Here is an 18,037-nt window from a genome sequence, read left to right on the forward strand (position 1 = left end):
GTGTTATTTCCCCTCTCTCTTTTGTAATTTTGAGTCCTTTCTCTTTTTTTCCTGCTAAATCTGGCTGAAGATTTATGAATTTTATTGATTTTTTTTTCAAAGAAATGTCTCCTGGTTTCATTGATCTGTTTTATTGTGTGTGTGTGTGTGTGTGTGTGTGTGTTTTTAAGTTTCTATCTCATTTATTTCTGCTCTAATCTTTATTATTTCCTTCCTTCTGTTCACTTTAGGCTTTGTTGTTCTTTCTCTAGCTTCTTTAGGTGTAAGGTTAGGTTGAGATTTTTCTTGCTTCTTGAGGTAGGCTTGTATTGCCAAAAATTTCTCTCTGTGCTACTTTTGCTGCATCTCAAAGGTTTGAACCATTTTGTTTTCATTTTCATTTGTTTCCATGTACTTTTTTATTTCTTCTATTATTTACCGGCTGGCTTATTCACTGTTTAGTATCATTTATTTGTGGTCTTTCCAGAGTTTTTCATGTGGTTGGCTTGTAGTTTCATAACATTGTGGTCAGAAAAGATGCATGGTATGACTTCAGTCTTCTTGAATTTGTTGAGGGTTGTTTTGTGGGCTAATATTTGATCTGTTCTGGAGAATGTTCCATGTGCACTTGAATAGAATATATATTCTGCTGTTTTAGGATGGAATATTCTAAATATATCTGTTAAGCCCATCTGGTCCAGTGCGTCATTCAAAGCCTTTGTGTCCTTACTGATTTTCTGTTTAGATGATCTATTGATTTAGGTGTGCTGTTAAGTTCCCCTAATGTTACTGTATTTTATTAATTCCTTACTGATTTTCTGTTTAGATGATCTATTGATTTAGGTGTGCTGTCAAGTTCCCCTAATGTTACTGTATTTTATTAATTCCTTTATGTTTTTTATTAACTGTTTCATGTATTTGGGTGCTTTCATGCTGGATGCGTGATCATTTACAATTGTTATATCTTCTTGTTGGAGTGTACCCTTTATTATTATGTAGTGTCCTTTGTTTCTTGTTACAGTCTTTGTTTCAAAGTCCATTTTGTCTGATAATAGTATTGCTGCTCTGGCTTTGATATCCATTTGTGTGATAGATTTTCTCCATCCCCTCACTTTCAATCTGCAGGTATCTTTAGGTCTAAAATGAGTCTCTTATAGTCAGCATATAGATGGGTCTTTTATTTATTTTTAAATTTTTAAATTAATATTTTAGTTTTTAATTTTTATTTATTTTTTTTGAGAGAGCGAGCATGAATGGGAGAAGGGCAGAGGGAGAGAGAGAGAATCTTAACCTCCAGCTCAGTGTGGAGCCCCATGTGGGGCTTAATTTCATGACTGTGAGATCATGACCTGAGTAGAAATAAAGTGTTGGACGCTTAACAACTGAGCCACCCAGGTGCCCCAAGATGGGTCTTTTATTTTTTTATGTATTCTGTCAACCTGTGTCTTTTGATTGTAGCATTTAGTCCTTTTACATTCAAAGTAATTATTGATAGATATATATGTACAGCCATTTTATTACTTGTTTTGTGGTTGTTTCTGAGGATTTTCTCTGATCCTTTCTTTCTCCCTTTCATGGTTTGCTTGTTTTCTTTAGTGATATATTTGGATTTCTTTTTCTTTATTCTTTGCATATTTATTAGTGGTTTTTAATTTGTAGCTGCCATTAGGTTTTTATATAACATCTTTTGCATATAGAAGTCTATATTAAGGTTTTTAAAATTTGAACCTATTCTTTACTCCTTTCCACATTTTTGGCATATAGTATCATATTTTACATCCCTTTATTTTGTGAGTTCCTTGAGTGATTTTTTACAAAAATACTCATTTTTTCTGCTTTTGTTTTTCCTTTCCACCCAGAGTCCCCTTTAGTATTTTTTGCAGGGCTGATTTAATATTCATGAACTCCTTTAGTTTTTGTTTGGGAAACTATCTCTCCTTCTATTCTGAGTGATAGTCTTGCTGGAAAGAGCATTCTTGGCTATAGATTTTTCCCCTTCAGCACTTTGAATATATCATGCCACTTCCTTTTGCTTTTAAAGTTTCTGGTGCAAAATCCCTTGCTAGCCTTGTGGGGTTTCCCTTATATGTTACTGTCTTCTTTTCATGCTTTTAATATTTTTTACCACTATATTTTGCCATATTAATTACTATATATTTTGGTGTAGATCTGCTTTTGTTGAGTTTGTTGGGGGTTCTGTTTGTATCCTGGATCTAGATATCTATTTCCTTGCCCAGATTAGGTAAATGTTCAGCTGTTGTTTCTTGAAATAAAGTCTCTGGCTCATTTTCTCTCTCTTCTTCTTCAGGGACTCCTATAATACAAATGATAATACATTTGATTGAGTCAGTCACTGAGTTCCCTAGGTATTCTCATTTTGCATAATTCTTTTTTTCTCTCTTTTATTCACCTTGGTTGCTTTCCCTTACTCTGTCTTATAGGTCATTCACTTATTTCTCTGCTTCTTCCAGCCTGCTGTTCAATTCCATCAAGCATGTTCCTCATTTTGTTAATTAAGCTCTTTTTCTCTCCTATGTTAATCCTTATCTCTGTGTTAAGGATCTCAGTGATGCCTTCCACTCTTTTCTTAAGCCCAGTCAGTATCTTCATGATCATTAATTTAAGTTCTCTATCAGGCATGTAACTTATATCTGTTTCACTTAGGTCTCTGGCCATGGCCTTGTCCTGTTCTTTCATTTGGGACAGCTTCCTCTGTCTTCTCATTTTGTCTAAGTCTCTGTGCCTGCTTCTTTGTTAGGAAAGTCAGCTGTTTCCTGTTCCTGAGGGTAATTGCTTTATGAAGAAGAAGTCCTATAGGCCCTACCATGTAATGTTCTCTGTTCCCCAGGGTGTGGAACTTCAGGGAGTGTCTCCAATGTGTGCTGTCTCCACTCTGCTGTTTAGCCCTGGCCCTTTTATCTTTCAGGCCAGTCCTCTGCAGAGGGTCTCTTTGCCTGTTGTGGGGAGTGTTTGGCCCCTGACCTGAATGTGAACTAAGTGTGTTCTGGTGTGCTTGTGAAATGAGACCTATCATCACCACTGTCAGAACAGAGGCTCTGCAAAACTCCTGGGTCAGGTGAGGCAGTGTGGGTAAGGCTTTGGACTGGTCTTCTGGGGAATGGGGATTGCCACAATGGGACTAAATCAATAATGACTGGGAAGGGCACTTCCACCAGAGCGAGGAGGACAGAGGTCTTGGTGTAAGCAAGTTAGGTAGCCAGTGTCTGCTCTGCACTGGTCCCTGCAGGTGATCCTGTGGTTATGCAAAAGGGTGGGAGAGGGAAATGGCACCTGCCAGTTCCTCTGTGCCTGAAGGGGTCTCTCCATGAACACTGTCTCTCTGGGACATGCTCTGAGATGAACAAATAACCTCCCCACTGTGTGCCCCAGGCACTCTTTGGATCACTATTTCCATGCTGTCTGTCAGGGGCTTTCTGCCCTGCCTTCTTTCCAACAGCAGTCCCATTGCCCTCTGGGCTCTCTCCAAGCCAAGCCCACTGACCTTTAACTTCAGGCTTTAAGCCCCAGTGATTGCCAAAAGTCATGAAATTTGTCCTCTCTTACTTTTTAAGCTAATTGCTACAGGGATTCATTTCCCCCTGTGCATTCCCCTGTCTTTCTGGGTATTCCCAGACACCCATCTGTCTTTCATCCTTCTCCATGACCTCACTGAGCATGATGTTTCTCTCCCAAACCATGTCTCCACACTTTATGCCTTCTTCAATATAGTCTCTTCAACCTTTACTTGTGGAGTTTGTTCTGACCATCTTCAGGTTGATTTCTGGGGTATTTAGGATGATTTGATAATTACCTAGTTCTATTTGTGGGACAAGGTGACCTTAGGGGTCCTCTTACTCTGCTGCCATCTTCACCTCTTCTTTAATATACTTTTATCTTTTGGCTGCTCAGTGTGGTTACTTTCCATTACTCTGTCTTCCAGCTAGTTAATCCATTTTTCTGCATCCTGTAGTCTTCTGTTGATTCCCTCTAGTGTATTTTTCATTTCAGTTAGTGTATTCTTCAACTACCTTTATATATTTTTGTCTCTTTGTTGAAGTTCTCACTGAGTTTATTTTTCCTTCAAGTCCACTACCTTTATGACCATCACTTTGAACTCTTTATCAACTATATTGCTTATCTGTTTCATTTATCTCTTTTACTGTGCTTTTGTCTTTTTTTTTTCATTCGAGATACATGCCTCTGTCTCCTCATTTTGTCTAACTCACTTCTATGTATTAGGTAGACCAACTACATCTCCAAGTTTTGAAAGTAGTGGCTTTATGTAGATGGGATCCTGTAGTTCCCTGTAGTTTAATCCCCTCTGGTCACTAGAACCAGGTGCTCCAGGGTTGTCCTCTGTGTGGGCTGTGTATGCTTTCTTGTGGCTGAACCATGACTGATGTGAGCATGCTGGTTAGTGGACGTGGCCCTCAGCTCAGCTGGCTGCAATGACGCACTTTACATGCCATGGGCACACTGGTGTATAGATCTTGCTCCATATGTGACCAATTTAGAGGCTGGGCTGGCAGGTAGGCAGGGTTGGCACTCAGCCTGGGTGTCTGCACTTACTACTAGGACTACTCTGGGTGTGCTGATGAATAGCGCTTTCTCCCTGGACAGCCAATGAAAGCCTTGGCTGCAGGAGCAGTGGGTGTACTGGTGTGTGGGGTTAGCTACCTCCTACCCCAGGGTAGGAGTCACTTCTGAGAGGTGTCAGTCCCATCCTGGGCCTGCTTGCTGGGTGTGGTGTGGTGGGAGTCACTTTTGAGGACTGCCTGCCAGAGTGGGGTATGCTCTGCTAGCAAGGTAGATGTGACATCCATTGCTAATACTCTAAGTATTGTCTAGTCTGGGAGAGGGCAAGAAAGATGTTACCTGTCAGCACTTTTGTTCTTAGAGAAGTCTCTTGCAGATTGCTGCCTTTCTGGCACTTGTCTTAAAATTAGTCAACAGATCTCTTTCACATGTGTCCGAGGTGCTTTTCAAACTACGTTTGGACAGAGTTATTTGGGATGCTGGGTCTTTAAGGGTGGAAACTTCATTTCCTATCACTATTAGGATCTTCTGGAATTAAGAACCACAGATTTTCAATGCCAGGCATTACGGGGACTTGTTTTCCTAGTGTGAGTCCCTAGGGCAGGGGGTGGTGCCCTGTGTGGGGTCTGATCCCCTCTCTTTTGTGATTGGTTGTGTCAGAGGGTTTGGTTCCTGACTACATTTCTCCCCCTTATTACCCCTTTCAGTGGGGCCTTATCTCTACCCCTAGCTGTGGAAGGACCTGCTCTACCAGTCTTTGGGTTGTTTTCAGGGAGAGTTGCAATACATGTAGTTGTTGTCTCATTGTGTCTGTGGGACAGGTTGAGGTCAGGATCCTCCACCATCTTCCCAGTTTACCCCTGGTTGTTTTTTTCATTTTGTTCATGGTTCCTTTGCTGTGAGGAAGCTTTTTAGTTTGATGGAGCCTCACTTGTTTACTTTTGGTTTTGTTGCTTTTTTGTTTTGGCATGAAACCCAAAAATTCATTTCCAAGACTGATGTCTAGGAGCTTATCCTTTATGTGTTCTTTTAGGAATTTAATATTTTCAGGTTTTGCATTTAAGTCTTTAATTCATTTTGAATTAATTTTTGTGTACAGTGTAAGATAAGGGTCTAGTTTTCCCAGCACCCTTTATTGAAGAAACTGTGTTTTCTCCCTCATATATTCTTGCCTCCCTTGTTGTAAACTAATTGATTATGTGTGCACAGGTTTGTTTCTGGACTCTGTTCCGTTGATCTATGTATCTGTTTTTGTGCCAGTATCATACTATTTGATTACGATAGCTTTGTGATATAGTTTGAAATTAGGAAGTGTGTTGTCTCATCTTTGTTGCTCAAAATTGCTTTGGGTATTCAGGGTCTTTTGTGGTTACATAAAAACTTTATGGTTATTCTTTTTCTGTGAAAAATTCCATTGGAATTTAGATAGGGATTGAATTGAATCTTAAAGTTTTCAGTGTATAGGTCTTTAACCTCTTTGGTTAAATTTATTCCTAGGTTTCGTATACCTTTTGATGCAGTTGTAAATGGGTTTTGAAATTTCTATTTCTGGTAGTTATTAGTGTATACACTAATAACAGTGTATACACAGCTGATTTTTATATATTTTTGTCTCCTGCAATTTTGTTGAACTTGTGTATCCTAATAGGTTTTTTTTTTTTTTTTGGAATTTTAGGGTTTTCTACATGTAATATCCTGTCAACTGCAACTAGTGACAGCTTTACTTCTATTCCAATTTGAATGCCTTTTTTTTTTTCTTTTTTCTTTCTTTCGCTTAATTGCTGTAGCTAGGACTTAAAAGTGGTGAGACTGGGAATCCCTATTTTGTTCTTGATTTTAGGGGAAAATCTTTTAGCATTTCACCGCTGAGTATGATTTTAGCTGTGGGCTTTTCATATATGGCCTTTATTGTGTTGAGGTACGTTCCCTTTATAACACTCTGAGAGTTTTTATCATGAAGTGATGTTAAATTTTGTCAACTGATTGTTCTGCATTGATTGAGATGATCATATGGTTTTTACCCTTCATTTTATTAATGTGATACATCACATTGATGGAATTACAGATGTTGAGCTACACTTGCATCCTTGGAATAAATCCTATTTAATTGTGGTGTATGATCTTATGAATGTATTATTGAATTTCATTTGCTAATAATTTGTTTTCTGTAGTGTTCTTGTCAGATTTTGGTGTCAAGGTAATTACTGGCCTTATAAAATGAGTTTGGAAGTTTTGCACACGGGGTGGTATTGATATTTCCTTAAATGTTTGGTAGAGGGGTGCCGGGGTGGCTTAGTTGGTTAAGTGTCCAACTTCAGCTCAGGTCATGATCTCGCGGTTCGTGGGTTGAGCCCTGCATCAGACTCTGTGCTGACAGTTCAGAGCCTGGAGTGTGCTTCAGATTCTGTGCCTCCCTCTCTCTCTGCCCCTCCCTGCCCCTCTGTCTCTCTCAGAAATAAGTAAACATTAAAAAAAATTTTTTTGATGGTAGAATTCACCATTGAACTATCTAGTTCTGGACTTTTTTTGGCAGGTGTTTTGAGTATGGATCACAGATTTAATGTACTTACTAGTAATTTGTTTTTTTCTATTCCTTCATAAATTCACTCTTGGTACGTTGTATGTTTCTAGTAATTTATCCATTTCTTCCCAGTGTCCAATTTTAGTATATAATTGCTCGCAGTAGTCTCTTAAAAACCTTTGTATTTCTGTGGTAACGGTTGTAACATCTCTTTGATTTCTAGCATATTCTGCTTATCTTTTCAGAAAATCACTTCTTAGTTTCACTAATTTTTTTTTTGTTGCCTTTTTATTCTCTATTTCATTTATTTCTGGTCTGATCTTTAGACTTTGTATTTTTTTCCTTTCCTAGTTTCTGGAGATGTAAAGTTAGGTTGTTTATCTGAGATTTCTTGTTTCTCAGATTTTACTGTATTTCTGTAAGTTTTGGTATGTTGTTGTTTTCAATGTTTATTAATTTTTGAGAGACAGCACGAGCAGGGGAGGGGCAGAGAGCGAGGGAGACACAGAATCCAAAGCAGGCTCAGAGCTGTCAACACAGAGCCTGAGGTGGGGCTCAAACTCAGGAACTGTGAGATCATGACCTGAGCTGAAGTCTGACTCTTAACCAACTGAGCCACCCAGGGGCCCCTGGTGTTGTTTTTTGGTTTTGATTACTTGTTTGACCTATGGGTCAGGAGTATGTTTAATCTCACATATTTGTGAATTTTCCAATTTTCTTATAATGCCATTTTGGTTTGAAAAGCAGCTTGATATTTGGGTTTCAGTCTTTTATTAAGATGTATGATGTGATGCCAAATATAGGATTGATCAGGGAGAATGTTCCATGAGCATTTCAGAAGAATGTATATTCTGTTTCTGCATGAAATGGTCTGTATATATCTGTTAGGTCTATCTGGTTTCAGATGTACTTTAAGTAGAATTTTCCTTATTGTTTCCTCTGCATAATCTATTCATTTTTTGATGGGGTGATTGTAAAGTCCCCCATTATTGTATTACTGTGTATTTTGGCCTTTAGGTATGTTAATATTTCCTCTGTATATTTAGGTGATCCTCTATAGGGTAAGTAAATATTTGCAAATGTTATATCCTTTTGATGAATTGATTGCTTTATCTGTGTTTATTATAGCCTTTACCCTAAACTCTATTCTTTCTAATAACAGTGTGGTTACCCCAGATTTCCTTTAATTTCCATTTGCATAGATATCTTTCCATCTTTTCACCCTCAGTCTGTGTGTTCTTAAAGCAGAAGTGACTCTTTTGTAGGCACCAGATCGATGGGTCATGTATTTTATCCATTAAACCACTCTTTGTCTTTTGATTGGAACATGTGGACCATTATATGTATGAATTGCCATTTTGTTCATTGTTTGCTGGTTGTTTTATAATTCCTCCATTCCTTTCTTTTTCTCTTGCTCTCTTATTTGATTTGATGATATGATTTTCATATATTGTTACCCTTTCACCTTGAAGAACAGTCTTTAATATTGCTTGAAAGGTGGGTCTAGTAGTGATGAACTCTTCTTTTACTTGTCTGGAAAACTCTCTGTTTCAATTCTAAAGGACAGTTTTGCTAGGTAGGGTATTCTTGGTTGGCAGGGTTTTTTTTCTTCTCTTTGTATCTATAGCCATACCTCTGGGATATTGTGGGCTCTGTTCCAGACCACCAAAATAAGGTGAATATTTCAATAAAGCAAGTAAAGTGAAGCATTTGGTTTTCTAGTGCATATAAAAGTTATGTTTACATTGTACTGTGGTCTGTTAAGTGCACAGTAGTATTATATCTTAAAAACAATGAGTATACATTAATTGTAAAACACTTTGCTAAAAATTACTAAGCCTCATCTTAGCTTTCATTGAGTAGTAATCATTGATGGCTGCTGACTGATCAGGAGAGTGGCTACAAAAGGTAGAGGTAACTGACAAAATTCCCTTAAGACAACAATGACGTTTACCATAATGATTGACTTCTTTTCATGAAGGATTTCTCTGTAGCATATGATGTTGCTTGATAGTATTTTCCCAGTAGTAGAACTTCCTTTTCAAAATTGGAGTCAATCCTCTCAAATCCTGCTCTGCTGCTTTCTCAACTAAATTTATGTCGCATTCTAAATCCTTTATTGTCATTTCAGCAATCTTCACAGCATCTTCACCAGGATTAGATTCCATCTCAAAAAGCCACTTTCCTTGCTCACCTATAAGAAGCAACTCCTGATCCAAGTTTTATCATGAGATTGCAGCAATTCAGTCCCATCTTCAGGGTCCACTTCTAATTCTGGTTTTCTTTCTATTTCCACCTCATCTGCAGTTGCTTCCTCCACTGAAGTTTTGAACCCTTAAAATCATCCATGAGGGTTGGAATCGACTTTTTCCAAACTTCTCTTTATGTTGATGTTTTAACCTCTTCCCATGAATCATGAATGTGCTTAATGGCATCTAGAATAGTGAATCCTGGGGCACTTGGATGGCTCAGTTGGTTAAGCATCCAACTTCAGCTCAGGTCATGATCTTGCAGTCTGTGAGTTCAAGCCCTGTTTTGGGCTCTGTGCTGGCAACTCAGAGCCTGGAGCCTGCTTCAGATTCTGTCTCCCTCTCTCTACACCCCTCCCTGACTCATACTCTGTCTCTCAAAAATGAATGAATGTTAAAAAAAAATTCAGAAAAGTGAATCCTTTCCAGAAGGTTTTCCATTTATTTTACCCAGATTCATTGGAGGAATCACTATCTGTGGCAGCTAAATCTTTATAAAGTGTATTTTTAGCAATTAGATTGAAATATAAAGTGACTTCTTGAGAGGCACCTGGGTGGTTCAGTTGGCTAAGCATCTGACTCTCAATTTCAGCTCAGGTCATGATTTTGCGGTTCATGAGATGGAGCCCCTCATTGGGCTCTGTGCTGTCAACAGCAGAATCCCTGCTTGGGATTCTGTCCCTCTCTGCCCCTTCTTTGCATGTGCTCTCTCTCTCTCAAAGTAAATAAGTAAAACTTTAAAAAAAAATGATTCCTTGATCCATGGGCTGCAGAATGGCTGTTGTGTTAGCAGGCATGAAAACATTAATCTCATTGTACATCTCCATCAGAGCTATGGGGTGACCAGTTGCATTGTCAATGAGCAATAGTATTTTTAAAGAATTTGTCTGTTCTTTGAGAGCAGTTTTCAACAGTGGGCTTAAAATATTCAGTAAACCATGTTGTAAATAAATGTGTGTTCACCCTGCTTTTTAGTTCTATTTATAAAACACAGTAGGTGTAGCATAATGCCTGAGGGCCCTAAGATTTTCAGAATGGTAAATAAGCATTGGCTTCAACTTAAGGTCACCAGCTTCATTAGCCTTTAGCAAAAGAATCAGTCAGTCCTTTGAAGTTTTGAAGCCAGGTATTAACTTCTTCTCCTTAGCTATGAAAGTCCTAGATGGCATCTTCTTCCAATAGAGTGCTGTTTCATCTACATTGAAAATCTTTTAGTGTGGCCGCCTTCATTAATTATTTTAGGTAGATATTTTGGATAACTTGCTGCAGCTTCTACATCCGAACTTGCTGCTTCACCTTGTGCTTTGATGTTATGGAGATGGTGTCTTCCTTAAACCTCAAGAACCAACCTCTGCTAGCTTCACACTTTTCTTCTGTAGCTTCCTCACCTCTCTCAGCCTTCAAAGAATTAAAGAGAGTTAGGACCTTTCTGTGATCTTATAGCTGGTTTGATCCTCTCTCCAGACCACTAAAACTTTCTCCTCATCAGCCATAAGGCTGTTTAGCTTTCTTATCATTTGTGTATCCACTGGATTAGCACCTTTAATTTCCTTCAAGAAATTTTACTTTGCGTTCACAACTCAGTTAACTGGTGTAAGAGGTTTGGCTTGAGGCTTGTCTCAGATTTTTCCACTCCTTCCTCACTAAGCTTAATTATGTCTAGCTTTTGATATAAACTGAGAGATATGTTCACATATCTCTTGAACACTTAGAGGCCAGTGTAGGGTTATAAATTGGCCTAATTTCTCTATTGTTGTGTCTTGGAATAGGGAGGCCCAAAGTGAGGGAAAGAGAATGGGAATGGCTAGTTGGTGGAACAGTCAGAACACACAAAGTTCACCTTCTTATGTGGTTGATGGCACCCCAGAACAAGAGTAACATCAGAGATCATTGATCACCACGGCATATAATAATGAAAAAGTTTAAAATATTTCAAGAATTACCAAAACGTGACACAGAGACACAAAGTGAACAAATGTTGGGAAAATGGCACCAATAGACTTATACAACAAATTGCCACAAATCTTCAACTGGTAGAAAATGCAATATTTGTAAAGCACAGCAAATATACCATGCAAGTTTCTATGGGCTTGCAAAACTTCTGCTGAAAAATCTGCTGATAGTCCTATGTTTGGGGGGAGTCCATTATACATAATAATTTTTTTGGTATTTTTGCTGTTTTTAAGATTTCCTCCTTGTCTTTAAATTTGATGCTTTAATTTTAATGTATCTCAGTGCTAATCTCTTTGGGTTTATCTTATTTAATATTCTGTGCTTCCTGCAGTTGCACACCTGTTGCCTTCCCAAAGGTTAGGGAAGCTTTCAGCCATTATTCTTTAAGTACATTCTCTGCCTCTTTCTCTCTTCCTCTTTTGGACCCCATAATGTGAATGTTGGTCTGCTTGATGTTGTCCCGTAAGTCCCTTAAGCTATTTTCACTCTTTTTCAATCTCTTCTCTTTTTGCTGTTCTAATTGGATAAGTTCCACTGACCTGTCTTTGAGTGCATGGATCCTTTTCCTGTTTCTTCAAGTCCGCTGTTTAATTCCTCTGTAGCATTTTTCTGTTCAGGTGTTGTATTCTTCAGCTCTGTCACTTCCATTAAGTACTTTCTTATATTTTCTTTTTGTTGAAATTCTCACCTGGTTCATGCATTATTCTCGGGAACTCTGTGGACATCTTTTATCACTGTTCTTTGAACTTATTGTCAGGTAAATCACTTACCCTGATTAAGGTCTTTTTCTGGGGTTTTATCTTGTTGTTTTGTTTGGAACATATTACTCCATTTCTTCATTTGATCTCTGTACTGGTTTCTATGCATTAGATAAAATAACCAAGTCTCCCAGTCTTGAAGGAATGGCCTCATGTTGGAGATAAACCATATTATTCTCCTCTGGCTTAGCTCTTGATTGTCTCTCAGCATTTGTGATTGTCCAAGCAGCTTACTTTATTCTTAGTAGCTCCCAGTGGTGGAGGCTATGCCAAGACCTTTTAGTGTCTCAGAGGGGCAGATCTCAGTCCGCATCTGGATTCATGCCAAATTGGAAGCCAGACCTTCCGGTATCAACTTGTAAAGTTTATAGATACATTTCTTTCAGGGGAGAGATGGGCATTTTTGTCTGCTCACTCTGTGCTGAGCTCTGTGGTGATAGACAGTTAAGAAGTGTTTCTTTGGTTGTTGTGGTCATGATGAACCCCTGAACATATGCCATGCTCTCAAGGGACATGTCCTGTGTGTCAGACATAAAAGCCAGGGTGCCAGATGTGTACACCAACTCCTTTCTTGGGGACGCTGGTGACAGAGGGAGAACGTGAAGATGACTCCCACTGGCCTCCACTCTCTTGGGAGAGTCTTATCAGTAGGCATTTTGTTGTGTGTGAAATTAGAAGCCTGCTTATTAGGTCAAAACTTTGAGATAAACAAATATGCCTCTTACACAGAAGGATTGGGTGCTTTTCAATCTGCTGCCTCTGTACTAGGCCCTGGAGGGTGGTAGCCATTAGGCCTTTAAGAATGGTTTTAGTTTTGTATAGCCTGTGAGTATCATGGACACAAGCCCTGGTGACTTTCAAAGCTACCTGTTGCAGGGGCTCATCTCTCAGGTACACATCTTAAAAGTTTGAGTGCCAGATAGGGGGTTCAAACACTTTGCTCCTCAAGGAGAAGCTCAGAGCTGTGAGTTCCCTCCCAATTGTGGGGGTGGCACTAGGGTTGGGGTTGATGACAAGTGTGTCAGCCTCTTGTACATATTTCAGTGTGGGATCTTTGCTTGTTTCCATAATATTCCGGAGTCACTCAACTAGTTTGTGGATGTCTTTCAGAGGAAAGTGTTCTTTAGGTGGCTGTATCTTTGGTGTGTCCATGGGAGGAGAGGAGTCCAGGATCCTCTTATGTCACTGTCTTGAACTGGTGCCCTGTCTGTTGGTTTTTTCATAATAACCATTCTAATAGGTAGGAGATGATATCTGATTGTGGTTTGGATTTTCGTTTCTCTAATGATTCGTGCTGTCTAGCACCTTTTCATATATCTACCAGCCCTACTTAGGTATTCTTAGAGAAATATATTGAGGTCCTCTGGGTGAGAGAGGCTAGAACTGTCTCATGGATCACGTAAGGGTCCCTAGGTAAGAATGAGGTCTCTCTGCCTCTTACCTGATACATGGGGTCGCCAATGCTTCTCCTGGGTCCTTTGGCATATTATGCTGGATCCCATAGCTCTCTCAAAGGCACTATTGCTTAGGGATGGATGGTAAATTTTTGTTGTGGGATGAGGGGACAAAAATGAGAGATGTCTTCAGACAGTGTTATTTGTTTTTGTATATATGTTTGTACATGGGGGAGTATTTTTTTTTTTCATTTTTTTTAATGTTTGTTTATTATTGAGAGACAGACACAGAATCCGAAGTAGGCTCCAGGCTCTGAGCTGTCAGCACAGAGCCCGACACAGGGCTCCAACCCACAAACCGCAAGATCATGACCTGAGCTGAAGTCAGTTGCCCAAACGAGCCACCCAGGTGCCCCCAGGGGGGAGTATTTTTTTAAATAAAATTTGTTGTCAGGTTAGCTAACATACAGTGTGCTCTTGGTTTTGGGGGTGGAGTCCCCCATCACTTACGTACAACACCCAGTGCTCATCCCAACAAGCGCCCCCCTGCTCAATGCCCATCACCCATTTTCCCCCTCTCCTCCTCACCCCCATCAACCCTCGGTGTGTTCTATTTAAGAGTCTCTTCTTGGAGTATTTCTATGAGATGAAGTTCCAAAATGACTAGGTCACAGGCTACATGCAGTTTTCATTTTGGTACATATAGCCAAATCACTTTTTCTAGAGGTTTATATTCACGGTACAGAAGTGCCTATTCCTGCAAACACTGACTTTTTGATTTTACCAATCTGAAAAAGAGCAATTCATTATAGCTCTAATTTGCATGAATCTTATTTATATTCTTTGTGTATTTTAAAGATTTTATTTTTTAAAGTAATCTCTACATCTACATGGGGCTTGAACCCACAATCCCAAGATCAAGAGTCACATGCTCTACTGACTGAGCCAACCCGGTGCCCCACTTTTTGTATTTTTCTGTCTGGGGTTTTGATCTTTAACTTGTTGATTTACTACAGCTCTTTTTTGATTGGAGTAACAAAATTTAGAATATCTTTTCTGTTAAAAAAAAAAAGAACCAGGTGGCTTAGGTAAGAAACAAAAACTCAGTTTTACACCTAGGTGGCTCAGTTGGTTAAGCTTCTGACTTCTGCTCAGGTCATGATCTCACGGTTAGTGAGTTTGAGCCCCGTGTCAGGCTCTGTGCTGACAGCTTGGAGCCTGCTTCAGATTCTGGGTCTCCCTCTCTCTCTCTACCCCTCCCTCGCTCGTGCTCTGTTTCTTTCTTTCTCATGGTCTCTGCCATGACCAGAACAATTTCCAGAGTCGGGGTATCTGATGCTTACTGTACACAATGCCCGTTCAGTAGAAATGCCCTGAAAGCCCTCTATCGACGATCCTCAAACATTGACTTGACTGGAAAATGTTTTAAATCCAGGTTAGAATTGAACAAAGTTGCTGAATCAGCACAAAAAGGGAAAGATCACAAGCCCCCTCAGGAAATCAATGGTATACACGTTGGTAAGCATTTAAAAAGACAAACAACGCCCTTGTGCTTAAAAATTAAATTGTTGAAGGTACCCAAATACCGAAAGCAAAAGAGGGGCTTTATATTTGCCATGAGGACGGGGTTCACAGGGTGAGACAGAGAAGGGGCCTTGAAGGTAGTCCTCATCCTGGGGTTGGGGCTGTTGGCTAGGTCAGGGTCTGTGTTGGGTACTTGGCAGCACCCAGGAAAATTGCCCTGGGGAGGTTATAATGAAACTCACCTGCCTCTCCCATGGCCTTTGCTTTCCCAGCTCATGTGTTCATCAGTGCAGAAGGCCCTGTTTGAGGAGGAGGACCATGTGAAGAAACTGCAGCAGAAGGTGGCCACCCTTGAGAAGCGGAACAAGCAGCTTCGGGATCGGGTGAAGAAGGTCAAGAGGTCGCTGAGGCAGGCCCGGAAGAATGGGCGCCACCTGGAGCTAGTGAACCAGAAGCTCAGTGAGAAGTTAGCGGCTGCAGCAGGTGCCGTCCCACACATTAATGCCCTGGGGCAGGAGCCACCCGCTGCCACCTACCTGCGGGGGTAGCAGGGACTGAGCAGTGGCCTTGCCTGGCCCTGCTGGAGCATGCTGCCTCTTACCAGGGAATGTGAAGGGATAGCAGGTTTGTCTGTGCACTCTTGTAGATGAATTCTAAATATGAATTTGGTCGAGCGTCATTGCTTAAAGGGGCAAGTCTTGCTTATTTCCTTGGCTGCTGGGCTCCCTTCCCTCCCTGTCTTGCTCCCAGGCCTGGTGCTTGCCAGGCCAGAGCCAGGAAGATCCTGGAGTGTCACGTGCTTGCCTAGGGCCTGTCCACCCTGGAAAGTGTACTTACTGTGGAAAGAACATTTTAGAATCTCTAGCTGCACAAGAACCCAGGGGTTCAGCCTTATTTCAGAGGAGAAGCAGTATGATCTCAGCTCGGAGCTCCAGGACCACCATTAGTTCTGAGGAGGGATCTATAGCAAGTCGTGGAACCTTCTGATGTCTTATTTGCTACATTTTTGGAAGGAGGATGGCAGTCTTGCAAAGCACCCAAGGATACCTGTAAATAAACCTGTGCATGGTGTCCCTACCCCTGCCAGCATTTCCTCACGGCTGAGGCATTGTAAGACTTCATATGAGGTCTTAACAGGTAGCGTACTGAGTTGCGGCAGGGGGTGGGGGTGGGGAGCAGGTAATCGAGTAATATGAATTATACCTGATTTCTAACACCAGTTACCCAGAGCTAAAGAGGACACCTATGGGTCACTTTAATCTAAAGGGGAATTGCCTTTATGGACTGGCCATGTTTTAGCAAACCATGTTCCTGAGCTGGAAGAGTCTGACCACTATCTCAGCCACTGCTAAATGCTAGCATAGCTTGCTCATTAACTCCATCTAGCTGCTCTGATTTTGAGGTGAGTTGACCCAGTACACTATTAACTTCTGTTCTGCAAAGACATCTCCTTACCTAATGGAGTCAAGTTTCCCATCCAGGCAGTTCTACAGAGTCTTGCCGCAAGCATTTTCACGGCAAACATTTTTGCCACGTAACACATTAGCTGTAAGGTAATGTTGCTGTCAGAGATGAAATGACTAGTTGATAGTTTGGTTTAATTTCTCCACTGACAGAGTTCCCATTTTTATATTGCATGAATCTTAGCCCTCCTAATGGGCTATACAGTGACCAGTACACATGGTGGCCTTAAAATGGTGCATGGTAACTACATATATGGACTTGATAGTAAAATACAGCAACAAAACTATCATGCAAAATGGTAATTCATGAGTTGAAATAACTCGGCTAGAAAAGCATTACAACATCTATCTAGAAGGCTTTCATCATACGATACAAAGCTTAGTTACAAATGTGCATCCTAGTATTTGGAAAACTAATACCTCTCTTTAATGTAACATGAAAAAAATATTTCTTATGTCCTTTTTAAGGCTCCTCTTTTATTTTTTGTTAATTTATCTTTTATGGCCACATTGCCTTCTGGCCAATGTGTTATGCAGTGAAAATGCTCGTGGCAGAGATGCCTACAGTGAAAATACCGGACATGGTTCCAGTAATATCAGACATGGTTCCAGGCATTCCAAGCACTTTCCACCTCCCTGGACTGTCCAATCCTGGGAGGAATGTTTTCACATGAGTCCACATGTCAGTGCATCCAGTTTTGTACATAGTCAGAACTCTTCACCCTCTTTGGCAAGACAGCTTCAAAGACAGTGCAAGTAAAAAAAGTATCCACTAGGTCCAACATCTGAGCCCTTACTTTAGTAGCATTTGATCTAGTCCCAGTTGTGTTACTCAGAAGGTAGCTGAGTGGCCGTCTTGTGATTGTCTTCTGATGGACCTCCAAATCTACAAGTCTCCTTTCTGTGCTGTTCCAGATGGAACCTGCAGGTTCCTCATCAGGAAATCTCCCCCTAGACCACCCCAGACACTTCAGTGCTTGATGATGTTGTCCTTTCCATTAGAAATGGCAATTATACTGTCAGATCTCCCTTCCACTGCTTGTAGGAAAACCAAGTTCTTGCTCTGGCAGCTGGTTGGGAGGATGGACTTGCGTCACTTGAGGGGCAAGCTGATGCTCAAGGGGAGAAGTCTACACCCTGGACTGGATGGAATGGCAGCTTTTGCTTCATTTCCAAGCTTCTGCTGCTCCTTTATAGCTGTATTCTTCATAGCATGATACAATGGTTAATTCTTCCTGGGGCCATTTCATTAAAGCACTTTTGCTTCCACCCAAGGGAATGACAAGCCTAAGGGTGATTTACAGCTAGTGTTTTGAGAACTGTGGAACTGGATCCCTACAGATGCATTATGTTCAACCTTTTTAATAAAAGCAGTATTTCAGCCACAACGGTAAGGCGATGTGTGTTTCTTGTGGGTCAGGGAGATTTTAGTATTTCCAGCTTTGGCCTGGAGAAGTACTTTAGATCCTTTTGGGGAAGCATCTATGAGTAACACCTGGGGCACATAGGAGACTGAGCTCAAATAGCCTTTGATGCTCTCCTGGGAATATGGCCTCCCCCCGCCCCCCTCTTTCCCAGGGTTCCCTTCTCTCAACACACCTGCAGAAAAGCAGTGGTATCCAGGTCTGCTCCTCCTAGGGGACAAGTAGCTTCATTAATC

At 40.6% G+C, this 18,037-nt stretch overlaps 1 protein-coding gene across 1 annotated transcript in view; it reads left to right on the forward strand.

The window, feature by feature from the left end:
• Nucleotides 1–17,771, forward strand: part of CCDC3 (coiled-coil domain containing 3) — a 117,080-nt gene extending 99,309 nt beyond the window's left edge. Inside the window, exon 3 of the mRNA XM_019460775.2 lies at nt 15,187–17,771. Coding sequence (XP_019316320.1) covers nt 15,187–15,462 — 276 coding nt within the window. The 3' untranslated portion in view covers nt 15,463–17,771. The remainder of the gene's footprint in view (nt 1–15,186) is intronic.
• The last annotated feature ends 266 nt before the right edge of the window (nt 17,772–18,037 follow it).

The sequence above is a fragment of the Panthera pardus genome, unplaced genomic scaffold (genome assembly GCF_024362965.1).
Source record: "Panthera pardus isolate Hobbes unplaced genomic scaffold, ASM2436296v1 HiC_scaffold_6, whole genome shotgun sequence".
Lineage (NCBI taxonomy): Eukaryota > Metazoa > Chordata > Mammalia > Carnivora > Felidae > Panthera > Panthera pardus.